The 22,290-nt window shown below is 36.6% G+C and overlaps 1 protein-coding gene across 1 annotated transcript in view; it reads left to right on the top strand.

Moving 5' to 3' along the window:
• Positions 1-19,318, top strand: part of LOC23687880 (angiotensin-converting enzyme) — a 29,749-nt gene extending 10,431 nt beyond the window's left edge. The window contains exons 2-5 of the mRNA XM_011494786.2: positions 17,430-17,793; positions 17,852-18,215; positions 18,272-19,152; positions 19,220-19,318. Of these exons, the coding sequence (XP_011493088.2) occupies positions 17,430-17,793; positions 17,852-18,215; positions 18,272-19,152; positions 19,220-19,236 (1,626 nt within the window). The 3' untranslated portion in view covers positions 19,237-19,318. The remainder of the gene's footprint in view (positions 1-17,429; positions 17,794-17,851; positions 18,216-18,271; positions 19,153-19,219) is intronic.
• Positions 19,319-22,290: the final 2,972 nt, after the last annotated feature.

The raw sequence follows: 22,290 nt of genomic DNA, 5'->3' as shown, positions 1-22,290 counted from the left end.
TTTGCTGATTAGAGGTATGCCTGTTAATAATTACAATAAATATATCCCAATTTCACACCTAATAATAAATATATATTTACGCTTCACTCTGTCAGGAGACCTGAAACATGAAACCAAAAAGCCACGAATACAATCGTTCGAAGATTTGCGTATTGTGTTTAAAGAATATGTGTCTGCAATCGTTATCAGCAAAAGTGGTTGATATTATTGAACAGCACATTTTTCACGACATCAGGATTAAAGTCTGCTATTGTCCAACAAAAATATATCGAGCTTGCACGTTTATTCGTTCAGTAACCAACTTAAACTTTTGAATATAGCACTGTATAAATATAAATACAATTTAAAATCTACCATTCGAAGCATGTAATGATGTGAGAACAACAATCTCACCAAAACTAAAGGCAAAACGTGGTAGACACAGTAATGCAAAAAGTAAGTGCCAATTGAATTGGTTGGTTGTCGAATCTACACGGTTTACCACCCAATGTGCAACATAAAAAAACCCATTTGTTCGCTGATGACTTGTTTTTGATTTAAAAAAATGTGATTTGAGCACCAGATGAACGTTGCAGTTGAGCAGCTGTCTAAGGAGTTTGGATATTGCAATCGCCCCAAACATCGCCTTCAAAATCAGCAGACTTAACCAATCAGTTCAGGGGTTTTTAGAGGTATCACATCTGCACTTTGATTTGAACGATAATGCAGAAACTGAATTAAAACCTGTAATATACTGCAATAACGTTAGACACTGTTGCTTTTGAATCATTTTAGGTGCTTCATTGCAGGAGATTTTAAAATCGTCAATCTGTTTTGCGTAATGGGAGATAGTTCAACATTTCCTTGCCCATACTGTACCACACAAAAAAATATCTATCCAATGTAGCTGCTCATCCACGAATACTTGTTTACATACGCGTCCGCGAAATGGAAAAGTCTCGACTCGGATCATAAACTGGAACTGCTCTGCAATAGTATTTACTATCCACTGCCCGATAGATCACCCGACGAACAAATTGCCTGCCACCTTCCTTGCATATTTCACTAGGTGTTGTCAATCAAATTGACAAAAAAGTATAATACATTGATCCAAATAATGTCGAGGAATGGGTAAGCATCAGCAGTTTTATTGTTTGATTCTTTTATTACAGGTGAGGATCATCAGTTGCCTAAGCCACAGCAAATGTGGATTCACCAGCTGAAACTGTCAGAAGCTTTTGAAAAATCGGCATGTTTTGGGAGTAAAATGGGATCCAAGTTTGCTAGCAATTGGAATTTATCGTACTGTTCTGTAAATTATCAATTTTCAATGAAAAAATGTATTTCAGGCGCTTGATCAATTTGATCAGGTACATAAAAGTTTTTTTTCAAAGGAGTTTGGATGATGATTTTGCAGAAAAGGTTGAGAACTTTTCAAAAACGTGGATGGTTCACCCAATAGCTGGAAGTTCCACATTGGCGCTATCATAACCCGGAGTATTGTAAAAGTAAGTGGTTTGAGGAAATACGGGAAACAAGCCAGTGAAACCGTACATTTCGATCTTCAAGTTGCATGGAATCATGTTAAGGTTCCGGAGAACTCCGAAGCATGTGATCGACAGCATCTTTGAGCTGTAGTAATGTACAATAGTGCGCATTTGTAGGCCGTATTAACCGTATTTACTTTATCGATATGTCGTGTTTGTAATTGGTTTAAATAGAATGGTATAATGGTAAATCCTTTTTATTAATTGGTTAACTATTCGTAATAAATTTTCTCATGGCTACCTAGATAAGCATGAAAAAAAAATGACTATGTGAACCATAATTTAGAAATCAGTACTGAAAAAAACAGCATTGTACTGTTTTGAAAAAAAATGTTCAGGACCCCCCGATAGAACATTTCCAAACAGGTCTCAAATGAAAGGGAAAAGCCTAAGCTTTCATTTGATGGGTGTTTTAGCGATACTGATTTTTTATATTAATGTTGTTCTACCAGAGACACCGTGGTTTACTATAGGCGCAAGGGAGCTCAAATTTTAAGCAAAACTAATTATTTCGATCATTTTTTGAACAAAATCAAGCTGTGTATCAATGGTACTTAGAGAAATAGCTCCTGACCTTTATGTCAAAAAATGTTTTGAAAAGATTTATAGCAAAACAGCCTTAAAAAGCCACTAGTGCGACTACAGGGGACTGTCCACTAAGGGAACACCGACCCTAGTTATTCAAAATTATTTCAGTATATGTTGATAGATTTTTTATGGGCTACATTATAGGCATATTATTTTCAGTTTTATATATTTTTTCTCAATATGCTGCTGATTCTATACCTAAGAGTCTAGTCCCGTATTTTTTGGAAATAATATAATAAGCAAGACTCATCAGCTATGTACCGAAGGTTTTTATATTTCCTGGATTTCACCAAGCATTTTTCTGAGAGTTCATCGAATAATACATCAAATTTTTCTACAAATACCTTTAAAAAATCATCTGGAATTTCTTTTGGAATTACATTCAAAAATCCTCTAAGAATTAATTGGGGGATCCTGCTCATGTGTTTTAAGGAAATAATTCATTATACAGCGTTTCAAAAATGACATTTTTGCGTGTCTCAAGGATCAAATTATGTGTCTCGAGTAGATTTGGGGTTGCTGAATCTGATGCCATTTTCAGAAATTTTCCAGCACGTCACAATTTTTAGCTACACTGCCCTTCTACGGCTACTTGTCCCATGTTCTATGTAAACTTTATGGACAGCGGGACAAATATGCGTAGAACGGCAGTACAGGTCGTAAAAGTTGTATAAAACAGTGGTTTTATTGATGTTTACATGAAATTTAAAGTATAATTTATCAAACTTTTTTTTTGATCTAATCCACTAAGCATGCTATTTAGCACTCAAACTTTCATTTTGGATTAAATTTGATTGAAATTGCGCGATAAAATTTGGATTTTTTCGACATGCTTGCTGTCTCCATACAAAATTCGTTGTTTCTCTTATATGGGAAGATATAGCACTTTTTTGAACCATCAAAAATAACTTTTCCGCATCGAAAGTAGTATAAACTTTGCCGATAAGTATTTTTATACACATAAAGTTTGAATTCTGTGACAAATTAATCAAATAAATTGCCATAGAAGCTGTCAAACTTGCATGCAAGTTGGCTGAAATAGTAATTTTTTGAATTTTTAACGGTCTTTATCTCAAAAACTAGACGTGCTATGATATTTTTGAAAACGGCAATTGGTTCAGCAACCCTTAATTGAGTAAATGATGGTATTTTGGTGCTTGAGACAGAAACGTATTCCGCAGTGTTATCTTACAAGGAAGTCTTTAAAATTTTATCCCAAGATATTTTTCTGGACTCTAGACATTACAACTGGTAATTTTTCTGAGATTCTGCCATAAATGTTACATGAATTCCATTAATGATGACAGTTATTGGAGATATATAACAGAGAAAAAAACTATAAAAATCCTTTAAGTATTGCCTACAGAAATTCTGCATGACATACCTTCTAGGATTATTTTAAAATTAACACCAACAACTACACAAAAAATCTAAAAATTCCTTTCAGATCACCAAAATTTCTGTAGAAATTAATATAAATTAATATAATTTCTCCACGGATTTCTAGACACACTTTTTTAAAAGAACACGCTCTTCTAAGAATCTCTTAAAATATTTTCAAGAGTACAAGTATTCAAGAGCTCTCCTTGGAGTATTCCCAACTTACACTCTTGAAAGAAGAGAATTGCATAGAGAAATTTCTGCAGGAATCATCATATGATCTTTTAGGATTTTTATGTTATACCTGGAATATTTCCTATAATAATCCGGGAAATAATGCTACAAATATACAGAGGAAATTACTTAACAAATTCCAATCATCAAATTTCTGCGGAAATTGCTAGGATAGTATCCATAACCGTAAAAATGCAAAATATTTTGAAGATCCCCTGGAGCATTTTCTTGAGAAATATCTAAGCGCCCATGTTAATAAAATTTCTGAGAACATCTTTGAAAAATTTCTGGATTCCTTCGATAATCTCAACAGTTTTTGGTGGAATTGATCAGAATGATCATATAGAATCGATTTTGATGTGAATTCAGTAGAAATTTCAGAAGAAAAATTAGTGAAATTTCTGTATGAATCTCTGAAAGAGTTCGTGATAGGAGTTCTGAAAGGTATTTTTTGAAGACTTTTTTATTCTATTTCTCAGAAAATGCCAGGGAAAGGGAAGAGAAGGAGTTTAAAGAACTATTCATGAACCCTAAGCAAAATACTAGGAGCAATTTCTAAAGGAAAACCTTGAGGAATAACTAAAGATATCTAAAGAAAACAACTGGAAGAATTGTTGAACAAAGAAAAAAAACTTAAATTGGTTCCTAATACATATAGTTCCTAAAGCGGAATGCTGGGTTTAACTTCTGACCGAGTTCGAGAGAGAGAATGCATGACTAAAAATCTTTAATAGGCGGAATAATTCCCAAAGGTGCCATTTTAGACCAAATTTCTATCAATTTTCCAGTTAGTTCTTTGCTGGAACTCTTGAAGCAAAACATGAAACAATTCCTGTGTTTTGAAAAAAAAAAACTTGTCGCGTACTGAAGATCCATTCCAGAAAATACTTTGAGCTAATGCTGACAACTCGTTCCAGTAATTCACGATTTCTGTAAATAAACACTGGAATGATTATTGGAGAACTTCTTTGGAGAATCGAATAAAAAACATCTAGAGGAAGCCCAGAAGGAATAACTGGGGAATACGTGAAGCTATCTCTTATCAAATTCTTTGACGTCCCAACTAACAATTAGTGCAGATATAAACATTCTCGAAGCTTACTTTAAACCGTACTAGTAAATGCGCTGTACTTACGAACGAAAGCTATTATGCGATCCTTTTAAAAACTAATCTGGCTAATCTACTCATTTTTACTACTTTTTTTAAGCTGTTTTGGCAGCTTTTGTGCATACCAATCATTGCTTTGTTTCAACTGTTATAGGACAAGTAGCTGTATAACATCTTCGGAAGGCGCTTTTTCAATCATTTCGCAACTGTTGAATATTGTTACATAGCTTCACTGTGTGGTAACTGACGCTTGCCGATCAACTTCCGCGAAGCGGTATGCGCTCGTCACAAAATCCGCTAACAAACTGAAGCTCTACAAAACGATCATGTTCCACCCGCGCTAGGCTTTTGCATTCTTTAACCCATACATATGTATAACAATCATCAATGGTCAACGCGTCTCTTTCACACCCATTCGTGAAATCATTTTCTCTCGCTCGCATCATTCGAAACGTCTCCTTTGAAAGCTCACATCATTCTCGCGTCCATCAATACAACCAAAGGCTGTGTGTGGTCGCATCGGTCGCATCATATTGGACCCGATGCCAATGAAAGCTAAAGCTTACGCTATCCCACATGTCAAATGGAAAGCTCATCGTGTATAGGGCTGTGCGCTCACATTATAGAACACTGAAACATTTTTTTTTGTTTTGCTTTGCAGACATGCACGTTGAGAAGCATTTTATCATAAATCTCATATCGCAGACTCTGTACACCACAATCGCTCCCTTCTCTACTCTCATTTTCCAATAAGACTTGGTAATTTAAAAATAACAAAGTTCTCCATTTTGTTTTATTTTGATAAAAATCGCAAATTAAGAAATTCAATTTAATTCTTTACCTATACAAACTAGTTCTAACACAAACAATAATACAATAATAAAACAAATTGAAATTATGATCCAAATCCAAATCTTATATAATCCTATGTCAAATACAGTACAATCCAAATCCATATCAAATCCAAATCCAACAATCATAAAATTCTAATTCAATTCCACCCAAATGCAATCCGAATCCAATACAAATCCAATCCAATCCGAACCCAATCCGAATATAATTCCAGTCCAAATCATATTCTAGTCGTCAAACTTCAATCCAAATTCACCAAAACTCAATGCAGTCTAATTTGAATTTCCAATCCAATCCCATCCAATTCATTTCAAATTGCGATAAAACCCTAAGCAAATCTAACTTTTATATAAAACTAGTCCAAATGCAATCCAAATCCAATCGCAATTCAATCGATATTTTATACAAATTAAATCAAAATCCATTCCAATCGTGTATAAGTTCAACCCAAATCCGATCCAGAACAAACCGAAATCCGATCCAAACAAACCGAAATAAAACATTCCGAATCCAATTCAAATTCAACCCAATCCAATCCATATCCAATCTTATCGTAATCAAATCTAAGTCTATACCAATCCAATTCTTATCTTATCTAAATCCAATCCAAATCCGATCCAATACAATCGTTTTTTTGTCCAATCAAAATGCATCCTCCAATTTTAATTCAATACAATGCTGATCCAAATCCATTCCAAATCGTATAACCATAAAATTCAATTCTAACTGCACTCAGAATCTCGTCAAAATCAAATCCAAATTCAGTCAAATTAAAAATCAAATTCTTGTCAGATCAGAGCCATACTTCAATCCAAGTTTATCAAAACCCAGTGCAGTCTAATTCGAATTTCCAATCCAATTCACATTTTCTAAGAAACCAAACCAAATCTAACTTTTATCGGAATCCCGTCCAAATCCTATCACAATTCAATCAATATTTTATACAAATCTAATCAACATCCATTCCAATCTTGTATGAGTTCAATCCAAACTCAATCCATATCCAATCCAAAATAAATCAGAGTCCATTTCAATCTAAGTCCAATCCGAATTCAATTCAAATTCAATCCAACAAAATCTCAATCCATATCCAATCTAATCTAAATCCAAACTATGTCCAAACCAATCCAAATCCGAGCCAATTCAATCATTTTCTAGTCAGATCAATATTTATTCTCCAATAATTCAATACAACACCGATCCAAATCCATACAAAATCTCATTACCATAAAATTCAATTCTATACAACTTTAATCAGAATCCAGTCAAAATCCAATCCAAATTCATTCGTATTAAAAATCAATCCAATCTAAGTCTAATCCCAATTCATTCAAATCCAATTCAATCTTAATCCAATCCATAATCAATCCAATCAAAAACAGAACAATTCAATTCAAAATCCAGTCCAAATCGAACTATCATAATATTCAAATCCAATACAAGCCGAAGGTAATCCAAATCAAATTCTAATTCTACTCCAATCAGAAGCCATCTTCAATCAAAATTCAATGTAGTCCACTTCGAATTTTCAGTAAAATTTCGTTTCTTAAATAGAATTACTATAAAACGGAAACCAAATTCCAACTATATTAAATCTACCTTCAATCTGAATCCAGTCCAAATGAAATCCAAATCTGATCCAAAACTAGTCCAATACAAATCAATTCTAAATTCAATGGATATGTAATACAAATTCAATCAACATCCATTCCAATCATGTCTAAGTTAAATCCAATTCCTATCCAAAATAAAACCAAATCAATACCTATCTTCAAACATACTCGAATCCAATTCGAATTTAATTTAATCCATATTCAATTTTATGGAAATCCACTCTGTGTCCAAACCATTCCAAATCTAATCTAGTCTTAATCCAATCCAAACTCAAAATCCAATCAAATCGGTATCCAAACAAACCGAAATAAAACAATCCGAATCCAATTCAAATTCAACCCAATCCAATCCATATCCAATCTTATCGAAATCAAATCTAAGTCTATACCAATCCAATTCTTATCTTATCCAAATCCAATCCAAATCCGATCCAATACAATCGTTTTTTTTTTGTCCAATCAAAATTCATCCTCCAATTTTAATTCACTACAATGCTGATCCAAATCCATTCCAAATCGTATAACCATAAAATTCAATTCTAACTGCACTCAGAATCAAATCAAAATTCAATCAAATTAAAAATCAAATTCTTGTCCGATCAGAGCCATACTTCAATCCAAATTTATCAAAACCCAATGCAGTCTAATTCGAATTTCCAATCCAATTCACATTTTCTAAGAAACCAAACCAAATCTAACTTTTATCGGAATCCCGTCCAAATTTTATACAAATCTAATCAATATCCATTCCAATCTTGTATGAGTTCAATCCAAACTAAATCCATATCCAATCCAAAATAAATCAGAATCCATTTCAATCTAAGTCCAATCCGAATTCAATTCAAATTCAATCCAACAAAAACTCAATCCATATCCAATCTAATCTAAATCCAAACTATGTCCAAACCAATCCAAATCTTATCTTAACTAAATCCAATCCAAATCCGAGCCTATTCAATCATTTTCTAGTCAGATCAATATTTATTCTCCAATAATTCAATACAACACCGATCCAAATCCATTCAAAATCTCATTACCATAAAATTCAATTCTATCCAACTTTAATCAGAATCCAGTCAAAATCCAATCCAAATTCAATCATATTAAAAATCAATCCAATCGAAGTCTAATCCCAATTCATTCAAATCCAATTCAATCTTAATCCAATCCATAATCAATCCAATCAAAAACAGAACAATTCAATTCAATATCCAGTCCAAATCAAACTATCATAATATTCAAATCTAATGCAATCCGAAGGTAATCCAAATTCAATTCTAATTCTACTCCAATCAGAAGCCATCTTCAATCCAAATTCAATCAAAATTCAATGCAGTTCACTTCGATTTTTCAGTATAATTTCGTTTCTCAAATGGAATTACTATAGAACGGAAACCAAATTCTTACTATATTAAATCTAACTTCAATCTGAATCCAGTCCAAATGCAATCCAAATCTGATCCAAAATTAGTCCAATATAAATCAATTCTAAATTCAATGGATATGTAATACAAATTCAATCAAAATCCATTTCAATCATGTCTGAGTTAAATCCAATTCCTATCCAAAATAAAACCAAAACAATACCTATCTCCAAACCAACTCGAATCCAATTCGAATTTAATTTAATCCATATTTAATTTTATGGAAATCCAATCTGTGTCCAAACCATTCCAAATCTAATCTAGTCTTAATCCAATCCAAACTCAAAATCCAATCAAATCGGTATCCAATCCAAATCCGATTCAATTCAATAATTTTCTTGTCCATTCAGAACCCATCCTCCAATCATAATTCAATACCAATCCAATCAAAATCTTATTTAAATCCAATCCAAAACCAATTCAATTTAAATCAAAATCCAAACAGAACCTAAATTCAATCAATCCAAATCCGTTCCGATCCAAATGTAATCTAAATCCATTCAAATCATATCCAATTGAATTCTAGTCCGATTTAAATCATTTCATTGTCCAATCAAACTCATTCTCCATTCTAAATCCAATCAAAACCATTCCAATTCAATTCGAATTCAATAGAAATTTCAGTTTTTTTTTTTCACAAGGACCTTTCGCTACACACAACGATCCTTGGAGACCTGTCGCCCCAAAACAAACCAATTCGAAGACCTGTCGCTTCGCAATATTTATCTTCGAAAACTTGTCGCTCTGAAAAAAATAACTCGAAGACCTGTCGCTTCGGAAATTTTTGACTAAGGAGACCTGTCGCTCCAAAATTGAAAACAAAACGAAGACCTGTCGCTTCGCATTTTTTTTTTCGCACGGATACCTGTCGATCCGGAAAATTTCTCGTCGGATACCTGTCGATCCGGAAATTTATGTTCGGAGACCTGTCGCTCCGGCAAAATTCTATTGAAGACCTGTCGCTTCAAACTATTTTAGTATGGAGATCTGTCGCTCCAGAAAAAAAAACGAATTTTCCACTTCACAAAGCCTACCGACTGCGCCATTGTGGTAACTGACGCTTGCCGATCAACTTCCGCGAAGCGGTATGCGCTCGTCACAAAATCCGCTAACAAACTGAAGCTCTACAAAACGATCATGTTCCACCCGCGCTAGGCTTTTGCATTCTTTAACCCATACATATGTATAACAATCATCAATGGTCAACGCGTCTCTTTCACACCCATTCGTGAAATCATTTTCTCTCGCTCGCATCATTCGAAACGTCTCCTTTGAAAGCTCACATCATTCTCGCGTCCATCAATACAACCAAAGGCTGTGTGTGGTCGCATCGGTCGCATCATATTGGACCCGATGCCAATGAAAGCTAAAGCTTACGCTATCCCACATGTCAAATGGAAAGCTCATCGTGTATAGGGCTGTGCGCTCACATTATAGAACACTGAAACATTTTTTTTTGTTTTGCTTTGCAGACATGCACGTTGAGAAGCATTTTATCATAAATCTCATATCGCAGACTCTGTACACCACACCACGATTAAAATTAAATTGTAATATTTGAACATAAGATTTTTTGTTTTCTAAGATTTCGTAACAATGTAACAATTCTCGCATAACTTGTGATCTTGCCCTAAAAGCCTTTTGTAACCGAGTGTGTAGCTTCTTGTTTCTAAGTAAATTAATGGATTGGGCTGAATACTATATCACCACTGGGATATAGAGGAGGATCTTTCCTTCATCGTAGCATTGTTGAATAACGTGTTAATCCATCCGTTTTCTCAGTAACAACAAGCTACACACTTAGTTACCAATGGTCCTTAGGGCTGGATCATAGATTATGCGAGAATTGAAGCCTGCTATCGACATCCCAAGTGGAGCGATCAAGTACAGTTTGCTGCTAATTACCAAGGTAGTTCGACAGCTAATCCAGTATGAACGAACTGTCACTATTTTGCTTGCGGAATAATCGAGCGGAACATTTTTCCGTACGGAAACATGACAGCTCCATTTGATTTGCACGGCAGACGTTACGCAGCGTTACGAAAATTCACTCTACTTGCCCCATTCATTGCGTCATTGTTTGTCTTACAAGCCTTACCAAAGCAAAATTTGGAATGACAGCTTGAACTGTACAGATTCCAGTTAGAATTATTATGTTCTTAAAAACCTTATCCACGCAATTCCAAGACGAATTCCAAAACGTTGAATACCAATGAATGGCCTTAACGTCGAAAGGCAAAAACGTCGAGAGGAGTAAATTGGAAGGAATGAAAATTTCTTGGAAGAATGATTCTCTTCCGAATGAATAAATGATTCGACTTTTTGGAATTTCTGCAATCGACGTTTTTGCAATCGAAATTTTGGCTTTCGACATTTTGTCCCTGAGCCATTTCAAGGTTTCAATAGTTTATGTGAAATATTTGCAACACATTCGCATTATAAAGCGCCTAAATCTTAAAATTGCGAGGTAGCATGAGTACAAAAATAGATGAGGTCTCTGTCATCTGTTATGGACAGTGTTGCAAGTAATCTCGATAGTCGACACGTTTCCGTTGACATTCGATAGCGTTTGCCTTAAGCAAAATGTCATTTGAATGAAGCAACCTCAATGGCGTTGCCAGAAAACGGTTCGGTCCTGTTTATTTCTATCTTAATTTGGTAACAACAGCTGCTTTCACTGTATGTGTATCACATTCATCATAACAAGCAAGACTTATCTATTCTTGTTGTGGACATTTCTGAAATTTATGTAGAATTCGTGATTTATGAAAATGTCATCATGTCAGACAACATCCATTCCACAGTTTGATTAGTGTTTCGCGATGTTCATTCTATCGCTCGTGCTGTGTGTGAGAGGTGACGGTAGTGGATGAGTGTAGAAAAAACAATTGACTGCTGACCATGGAAGTGGAACGAACATCGCAAGAAATGTCGACTGTTTACAGCACTGGTTGTGAATTTATGTAATTCCGATAGCAATCTTGTCATTTCAGTAATAATCTCTTAAATTTGGTATTAAGAGAGAAATCGTAGACTCTGGTAAGAATCTTTTAGATATCAGCTTGAGCATAAGGCTTCGTGATTTTGATGGGAATATTTGGAATAACAGTGAGAACATATATTTAAAATGAGTTCTTAACTAATTCAAACGATTTTAACCAATTTACAATCCAATCACTACAATTGTTATAAATATCTCAATATTACTACCTGATTTTTATGGTTGTAGGACAAAAGGTCGAAGCGACAAAAGGTCGAATGGACAAAAGGTCGAATGGACAAAAGGTCGAACGGACAAAAGGTCGAATGGACAAAAGGTCGAATGAAAAAAAAGGTCGAATGGACAAAAGGTCGAATGGACGAAAGGTCCAAACTGTACCGTTGAAAGGAGGTTGAGTTTTTCCTTCTTTTAAATGATAGCTGTTCTTCAGAACTATCGTTTGAAGCAATAATTTGTATTGATGATTTTATTTTCCAAACAAAAGATCCATTTTCTGAATGTCGGTTGTTATTATTTTGATACTCCAAAGCATAAAGTAATTATTATTTGCTTTTTATTTGATACATTTTCAATAGAGATTTGTCCTTTTTTGAAACATTGGCTGTTCTTTTGGAGTTATACATTATAGTGATTTTATACTGTTGTAGACACTTGTATCGACGATTATTTCATCTTTATACATCGGCTGTTTTTCATAGATTTCACTTTTACATCTTGCCTGTATTTTTTTTTCAATCGAAATGTTGCCTTCTTATATATATCGGCTGTTCTTCAGGCTTTACAGTGTTTATGAGCATTTCAATTGCATTTCTAACAAAGGATTTACCCTATTTTGAAGTTTTGCTGTTTTAGGGCTATGCATTAGAGTTTTATCTGACTGTTGGTTTCGACTGATTTAAATTAGCATCAGGGAAAAATAATCATCCTTTTCTGGAATAACGTCCCAACTAGGATAGAGTCTGCTTCTCAGCTACACTAGCATTTACTGAGAGCTTTTCTGATAATTTGATCTTTTTTGCATTTGTGCATCACGCTTTTTATTAGGAGATGATCTGCAACCCGAACCGTTAGAAGATAATTCAAGGAATGCAGGTGTGATGTCGCACCACCGACGATCTGAAATCTACCCATGGAATGGAGGTTTAAAGAAAACACATACATTGCTCTTGGACTCAGACTCATTTCTTTCCGAGCCACCTGATGGGTTTACTACGAGGAGAGGCTATTTCATATAGCACTTTAACATATGCAGCAGAAAAAGCCTAGGCAAACTGCTTCTCCAAGCCGCCTTGAACATTGTTACAGGGAACCAGCCTCCGCAGAGCGAACCCTCTGCTCTGCAGTCAACTCATGGCGGCACGCCATAGGAATTCCAGTATAATCTGAATGACAGCCCCAGTTACTGCATTCCAACACATAGCACATCGAGTGGCATGCACCTCGATGCACTTAGAGTAACATAACTACCAGGAGAACATAAATGAACTAACGAGTCTCCAACCAAACCGCCTTTCAACGCATCAGAATCGTGTGCTGCGCTAGGTTCACAAAAATTCTGAAAGCGCGCTAGGGGAGATTCAACACATGCGCTGCTCGGCGCTACGCTCGCCATCGTTATCCAAGTTGTAAAACAACTGCTCAGTAACGAAGAGTCTCTACAGCAATTTTTACCTTATTATGCAGGTGTCTAGATGGTCTACATGATACGGTCGAAGACGCGCGATCCGGAAGCTACAGTTTCGATTCTCGTTTTGAACTTTTGTCTTCACATCTATTATTGTGCTAGCACGTGCTGTTTTTTAACAACGCATGCGACGAAGCGCATGAGACGCATTGAGAAATTACCCTTAAAAAAGCGAGGAACACCAACATAGGTCTCAAAATGTACAGTGCACGGGTGAGCATGAAAGGAATGTGGCTCTTGCACATAAGGCCAGTGCTGGAAAAGTTCGCATCACGAAGCAGCTCACGAGTGTATATCAACCCATAACAAACATCACAGACTCGGGATCTGGCTAGGTGTGAGTAAGCCCGCACCCGTCTGCTCGGGAGAACATGTCAAAAGAAGTAGCAACAAACTCGCGAGCGTTTACTCGCGAGTAATCGAGCAAGGTGTGATTTATTATGGTTTTGACAGACAAATTAATTGTATAACCATCATATCGATAGTAAACTACTAGTTTGTAGTCAAAAGCCCTTGAAAACCATAAATCTCGGAGGGTAAGCAGCTTTTTTCCCAAAAGCACAATATGACTCTGAGCAGCTTCGAACACGTTCGCGAATCACTTTTTGCTTCAGTTACTCGGGAGTCGACAGATGCGAGTAAGCCAGCGCTCTGACGCTCGGGAGCGTTTGGATTTGTTTTTGTTCCAGTTCAGATGAAGCGTTCGCCACTTTCCATCACTGCATAAGGCTACATCACGTACACAGTAACTTTAGATGCACTACGACCTGAAAAGTGAAACAAAATTTCACCCGGAAAAGATCGTTGACCAGCTGAAATTGAACCTCCCTTAGTATGGTCTTTCTGAAAATATGCGCGTTTTCTTCGCGTCTATTTTAGCTGTAGCGCTTGTGATAACTTGCTTTTTTATCTAAAGAGTATAGCCTTTTGTTCTACCTAAATTGTTGTTCATTCGTCCTTTTTTGTCATTCGACCTTTTGTCCATTCGACCTTTTGTCCCTTCGACCTTTTGTCCATTTGACCTTATGTCATTCGACCTTTTGTCATTCGACCTTTTGTCTTTCGACCTTTTGTCATAGATTCGATTTTTATGGTTCTCACCTGGTTGTAAGGAAGCTCACCAGTACCACAAAGGTTGTCACAAATTTTATTAGAATTAAAGGGATTGTAAGAACTCCAGAATTCCACAATCACCAGAATCTTACTGAAATGCTTTTTTTTCGAGGCTCCTATACATTAATACTTCCAGTAGAATTTCTGTCATTTGAAGGAAGTACAGTATTGGACAAAACATTTGCAACTTTTTCGATTTTCCATACAAAGTGACCAACTTTGATAAACTATATATCAGTTATTTATGGACGGATTTGAATGAAATTTTCACAGAATATATGTCTGATATTCTTGAATTTTAACATATATTTCGAGTGATTTTTCCAATCACAAGTTTAAAAGCAGTAACGGTTTGACTAAAGTGAATTTTCTGACGATTTTTTATAACTGACATAACTAAACATATTGAAAGAATAGCTTCATGGTATTTTCAGCAAAGTTGTAAATTTTGACGTGATGAATAAGTTTGCTGAAGACAGTTTTTGTGTAGGGCTATCAGATTTTGAGATAAAAAGTTTTGAATTTTTCGTTGAAAATTACACTTTTGTCAAACCGTTATTACTCATAAACTCATGATTGGAAAAATTATTCAAAAATATATGTTAAAATTCAAGTTATATCTGATGTTCTGTGAAAGTTTCATTCGAATCGATCCATAAATAACTGAGATCTAGCTTACCAAAGTTGGTTATTTTGTATGGAAAATCGAAAAAGTTGCAAATGTTTTGTCCAATACTGTATGTCGCTTCTTCTGTTACTTAACATTTTTGACCTAAATTCCTAAAGATTCCGACCGGAACCTTAGGATTCCTAACAGAACTCCTTGAAATCCAATCATCATTATAAACACTAATTCTGAATTCAAATTTCAGAAGTACGAGTAGAGCACCAAGAATATTAACGAAACACAAAGAATCCCATATTCATCATAGGAAATCAACATGCTGTTAATAAGTCTAGCAGTACTGAATATTACCATATTTACCATTTTTATCACAATCTTGGGATCTAATGTTACTGGAATATCAGAAACTTTGTAACCACAAGTTCTTCAAACTCAAAGATGATCCTGATTTCAAACTAAAATTCCAAAATTCGTTGAAGACAGGTGGTGGCGAATATGGAACGTATATATACCGCAAATTCGGGTCTAATTGATCATTAGGGTGAAATTGATCATCGTATCACACGATTTTATTTATTCGTAATGGAGCACAAATATCAATGTAAGCTGCAGTAAGTGATCGTTGTTTGTCGTAACTATTGTCGAATTGTGTTTTGTGAAGTTTTTTTTTGCATTTGAGAATGTTTATTACTATGAAAATAACGTAAAATTTCAAAATCATGCACGGTGAAGTATTGACAAACACCTATGAACTTCTATTTCTAAGCAAGGATTTGAACATGGTATAAACCTGAAAGTTTGTGAGGATGCTTGAGATATATGCTCAAACCAGATTTCATCACCAAAACTCGTACCAATAAGCTCATATGGTTGAAATAATTGAATTCCTGTTAGATATCATTGAATTCCTGCAAAATTGCATACATTTAGACGTTTTCCGTGTAATTCTTGAAATTTAACTATTCGTTATTTATATAAATATTGCATTGTTAAGAATTTGACAAGCATATTCGGATTCAGGGAGCTCAAATTTATCATGTAGAGTTATTTTGAAAACTAACAATAATGGCATTGACAAGTGATCAATTTCACCCCGAAATGAGATCCCCTGATTTTTTTTATTTTAGATATATTTTTTAACACTAAAATGACGTTTGTTAGAAAATTTCGGTACATGAGTCGATGAACCTCACCTTCGTACTTGTTTTCCTGCATTTAGTTGTTTTGCTTTGTTAACATTATAGAAAACAGACTAGGAAAAACGTGAAAAATGATCAATTTCACCCGAAATTACGGTACCATATATGGTTAAAGCTCATGTACGAAATGTTTTTTATTCATACCAGCAATGTAGTAAACTCTTTGGTTTACTACATATGTTTTCATATGGCCAAAATTTTGAAATTATGGCCAAAAATTTGTTCTAATTACTCCTCTGTGGTGCCGACGGAACTTCAAGTCTTTCCTGACAGAGGGGAAACGGTCGGTCATCACACGCGCGTACTTGCCGTGAATTCGAAATTAAGTGCGGGTGGGCCGAGGCGCATGCTGATTAGGGGTTCACCTCGAGTCAACAATGCACTCCGAAACAGCCAGTGCTATGGCGGCACGATTGTTCTAACTCATTCATGATCGCCAATTTCCCATAGCCACTAAGGAGAGGACATGCGGTCTAAAGTCTGAGGCTACAGCTGCTCGATGTTTACCTGGAATCAACTTTCGATTGCATCGATTTCAATCAGCAGCCAATCAGCTGGAGATGAGCCTCTCTTTCGCTCGCGCAGCCTCTCGCGGGTTCACAACATTAATATTTACCTTAATATGCCATGTTTGGATAGTTTTTCACGCCGTGGGAGATCAGCAGTATGGAGTCATGATCATCGATCGTACGAAATTCAGCAGCCAGTTCGGGTTGGGATTTGGTCGCGTGAGCTTATCGAACGGAGGGCATGTGATCGTTTTCGGCTGCAAGATTCAATTTGAGGAATGAGTCAATCTTTGAGTGTGGTATTTTTGTTTTTCGCGATTGCATTCGCGGAACCTTGGAACCAACGGTACGCAGAACTCAATGCTGGTGCCTTTTTGGACTCGGTGCAACCGTTGGTGCTAGAACGCACGACTGCTGAAAACGAGGCTGCTTGGAATTACGAATGCGATATCAATGATTACACTGCCTTAAGGTCGCAAGAAGTTGCCGAAGACAATGCTCGGTTTTGGAAGGTGATCTTGGGAAGACCTTGGAGCTCAAAAGACTAACGGTTATTTAATCCTCTTATTGCAGGAAGTTGCCCGTGAACTGCGCAAGTTCAACTACAAGGACTTCAAGGATGCCGATCTGAAGCGTAAGATCAAGAAGATGACTGATCTGGGATACGCTGCTCTAGCGGAAGACAAGTTCACACAGCTGTTGGATGCCATCTCGAGCATGTCGGAGAACTACGCCATGGCCAAGGTGTGCGACTACAAGGATCGTACCAAGTGCGACCTTTCGTTGGAACCTGAACTGACCGAAACTCTGGCTACCAGTCGTGATCCGGAGGAACTGAAACACTACTGGACCCAGTGGTACGATGCTGCTGGAGCCCCGACCCGGGATAACTTCCTCAAGTACGTTCAGTTGAACAAGGAAGCCGCTGAATTGAACGGTATAGTACAGCTTGCATTACTTACGAAACAGTTATCTAACTCAAACTCAATTCACAGGTTACACTTCTGGCGCTGAATCTTGGTTGGATGCCTATGAGGATGAATCGTTCGAGGCCCAAGTCGACGCAGCCATCGAAGAAATCCGTCCACTTTACGAACAGATTCACGCCTACGTTCGTCATCGTCTGCGCGAACGCTACGGAGAAGCCGTTGTCTCAGAGAAGGGACCCATCCCGATGCATCTGCTCGGAAACATGTGGGCTCAGACCTGGGATAACATCGCCGATTTCACTACTCCCTTCCCGGAAAGCCGCCAGCTGGATGTAACCGAAGAGATGGTCCGACAGGGCTACAACCCAATCCAGATGTTCAAGATGGGTGACGAGTTCTTCATGTCTCTCAACATGACCGAATTGCCAGCGTAAGTATGACCTTAGCTCAAATCTCCCCTCTCATCTAACCATCCATCCATTTCAGCACCTTCTGGGAAAAGAGTATCCTGGAGAAACCAACCGACGGTCGTGAATTGGTGTGCCATGCGTCTGCCTGGGACTTCTACCGCAAGGACGACGTCCGCATCAAGCAGTGCACTCGCGTGAACATGGAAGACTTTTTCACCGTACACCACGAACTTGGTCATATCCAGTACTACCTGCAGTACCAGCACCAACCGAGCATGTACCGCGAAGGAGCCAACCCTGGATTCCACGAGGCCGTTGGTGACGTTCTGTCCCTCTCCGTCTCAACCCCCAAACACTTGGAAAAAATCGGCCTCCTCAAGGATTACGTCATGGACGAAGAATCCAAGGTCAACCAATTCTACCGCTCCGGATTGGGCAAACTGGTGTTCCTGCCATTCGCCTACACCATCGACAAGTACCGCTGGGGAATCTTCCGCGGAGACATCCAACCCCACGAGTACAACTGCAAGTTCTGGGAAATGCGCTCCAAGTACTCCGGAATCGAACCGCCAGTCGTGCGTACCGAGAAGGACTTCGATGCCCCGGCCAAGTACCACGTGTCGGCTGATGTGGAATACCTGCGTTACCTGGTTTCGTACATCATCCAGTTCCAGTTCCATCGTTCGGCTTGCGAGTTGGCCGGCGAGTACGTCAAGGGCGATCCGGAGAAGACTGTCAACAACTGTGATATCTACCAGAGTGTGAACGCCGGCAATGCCATCAAGGAGATGCTGGCCATGGGATCTTCGAAGCCGTGGCCCGATGCGATGGAAGCCCTGACCGGACAGCGCAAGATGAGTGCCGATGCTCTGCTGGAATACTTCCAACCACTGTACGATTGGTTGGTGGTGGAGAACAAGCGCCTGGGAGCGTACGTTGGATGGGAGCCGACCGAGAGTGAGTTTTTTTTAATGCGTATGGAAAATGTAATAGATTAATTCTCATGAATGATTTTTCTTTTCAGAATGCAAACCGGAATGAGATGCACCAGTGCTTAAGGAATCGTTTTCGTAACGAATTCGTTGTTTTTATTTTTGAACAAATAAAAGCATTTTTAACTTCAGCTAGTTGATGTTTCATTTAGTTATGGAATTTGATTGATCATTCACTTACAAAACTGAGAGACAATTTATTCACGAGAAAGAAAAAACTTAGAGTAAGGTGGGGTAAAAGTTCGTCCTTAGTGGTATAATCAAAGTTTCCAGGAAAACAATTGCAGTTGAAACAAAACATATACCATACAGTGAACCTTCAACATATTGACTATAATTTTGCTGAACAAACTTTTGTCCAAATATTTACCCATTTTTAGTTATAACAGTTTCAATATTGACTGTCTAAAACGAACTTTTAACCCATCGGTGGGGCAAAAGTTCGAATCTAGTTTGGAGCAAAAGTTCACTGGCTAAAACACAAAATACCGATACTTTTATGACAGGCATACTTTATACCAGCCGTAAACTTAAGTTTGCCGAAAAATACATACTAAATTTTCATCAAAAAATTGCCCAAAGCAGGGTTAATTGTAATATACTCAAAAATAGCAGTTTTTCGCAAAACTAAGTGGACATGTTAAATTATTATGACATTTTTCGCACGATCAGGCAAATTTTGCTAAATTTGAAGATAATATGTGGATTTTAGGCAATTTGCATATTTTTTCGTGAGTTTATACCGTGATGAATCAATATCCGGACACTCCAACATTATTCATTAATTGAAGGTATAATTGAATGTTAAACTGCTTGTATATATTCATAATTTCAACTTTTAATAATGCTGATCGTTTTACTTTCGTTTATAATCTAGTTACCATTGCAAAATAAATAATAGAAAATAAATACAGAAATTTTCCTCCAGTTGAACGTCATTCTTTTACAGTGCAAGTTTTTGTACTTATCGCTCGCGCAAAAGTGCTATATCGTGTAATTAATGATAACTAGTTTATAGTATATTTTTTGGCAACTTTTTCATTGTAAAAACGAACAAAGTGATAATTTGGCAATCTGGCAATGCAACTGCCGCGAAATAGTGTGTGAATATGTATTAATTGGCGATAAAACCTGCTGTCCGGAAATATGTGCAAGTAACTTCAAATCCGGACACCATAGTGATACCCAGTGTTCTGCCTGCGTGTGTGAATATTTGTAAAATTTCTTTGTGTGGTAGCTTGAAAAATAGTTATTCAAAGTGTTATGAATCATCAGAATACTGATTAATGCTAAAATTAACTATGTGAATGTAGTTTCGTGCTTGCAGCTTGCACAAGCTACCCTCAATCGGATACCGTTAGTTTCATGAGAGGTAATTACGATATACATTCGCATACATACAGCTCTATAAAATATTCTAGAGACCATGCATGGTTGAAACTCTTATGGCAGTTATATTCAACTAAATTGAGACATGTTTAATGATTTGATGCAAGAGTTTTAAGTGGTAAAATGCTGCTGTCCGGATTTTGATTCAGTAGTATCCGGATTTAAAGCCAAAGCTTGCTTCAGATGTCCGGAGTTATGGACAAGACATACGACATTGTTTAAACGAATTTCATTATATTATAGTTGTTTTTACTATGAAATTCATCTTTACTTCCAAGATCTGATGTAAGACCGTTAGTAGCACAATTTAGCTTCAACTTAATCTGAAGAAAACCTAATGAAAATAGTGTTTGAATATTTGGTCTTGTTTGAGTGTCCGGGTATTGATGCATCACGGTACATGGGTCGAACTTTTGCCCCGCTGATTCGAACTTTTGCCCCACTATGGGCCAAAAATTGTTTCCAAGCATTTATGTAAAAACTAATACACCTCAAAGCATCCTTATGATAGGCCTAGAAACGCCCATACATAAAATATTGAAAAAGATTTTATCTGCATTTGGTTCTATGCAACCAAAGTTTCACCGAAAATTACAATATTCACGTCAAAAACCAACAAATAGCCATAACTTTTCCAAATCTCAATCATTTTCTATGATATTTGGAGTGAAAGTCTCTTACTTGAATAGAATTCGAGCCACCATGACATTTATAGGTTTTGTCTTGAATTGAGCTAGAAATCTTAAAAAGAAACTCTTGCCCCACTCGAACTTTTGCCCCACTTTACTCTACTTTCTACTATGGTAATTCATCGTACACATGTTTTGAATTAAACGATACAATTTTAACGATTTTTCATCGACATATTTGGACTAAATCATTTTTGACAATCACTCCAATTTTACTGGGGCGTAACGGAAAACGCGTACCTATTCAAGAAGACCATACCAAAAGTGATGGATTCAACGACGTTTCGTAACTATTCGGGTTGAATTTACAAATAATCAAACACTCGTTGTCCATATTCGCATGGTCGTATATCTCGCTGAACTTTTATAAACGACCGATCGATGAGAGCATCTCTTTGTTTACTTTTTTTGTTTTCTTTTTGTTTGTTCTTCTTCGATTGATAGCATACGTCGTTAAATCTTACGACGTGTTTTTTTTTTAACAAATCGCTAGCCTTTCGGTATATAGTGAAAAAGTTACTAAAACATTTAGTATTGCACATTAATAATCCAAAGAGAGTAAGAGAGGAGAGAATCTCTCAATGATAGATAGAAAGTTTAGAAAAGTTTAGCGATTTGTGTTCATGCCAACCCGTTTTCCCCTAATATCTCAAATATTTTCGAACAAAAAGTGTTGTTCGAATGTCTAACGAGTGTATTACCAGGTAAAGAATGCAAAGCATGGAAAAAATGTATGTTGGTCATATTGTCGCTTACGTCGACTATTCGAACAAGGTTTCTTGCTTACCACACAATATGCACAAATGTGAAAATTTTGGCAAAGAAAACTCTCATGATTAAGTAGAAGAAGTGATTATGGAACACTAACCTGGAAACAGGCCTTGTCCCATAAAGAAAGAAACGCTAGTAAACAAGAAGAAGAATAATAGAGTATAGACTTTGGCCAGCTCCTCTCTCCTTCAAATTTATGTTTCAGGGACTAACAAACTTTTATTTGGTACAGTTTTGAATGCTCTTTAAGACCG

The sequence above is a fragment of the Aedes aegypti genome, chromosome 2, assembly GCF_002204515.2.
Source record: "Aedes aegypti strain LVP_AGWG chromosome 2, AaegL5.0 Primary Assembly, whole genome shotgun sequence".
Lineage (NCBI taxonomy): Eukaryota > Metazoa > Arthropoda > Insecta > Diptera > Culicidae > Aedes > Aedes aegypti.
Note: the sequence above shows the minus strand (reverse complement) of the source record. Positions and strands in the feature narration are given on the sequence as shown.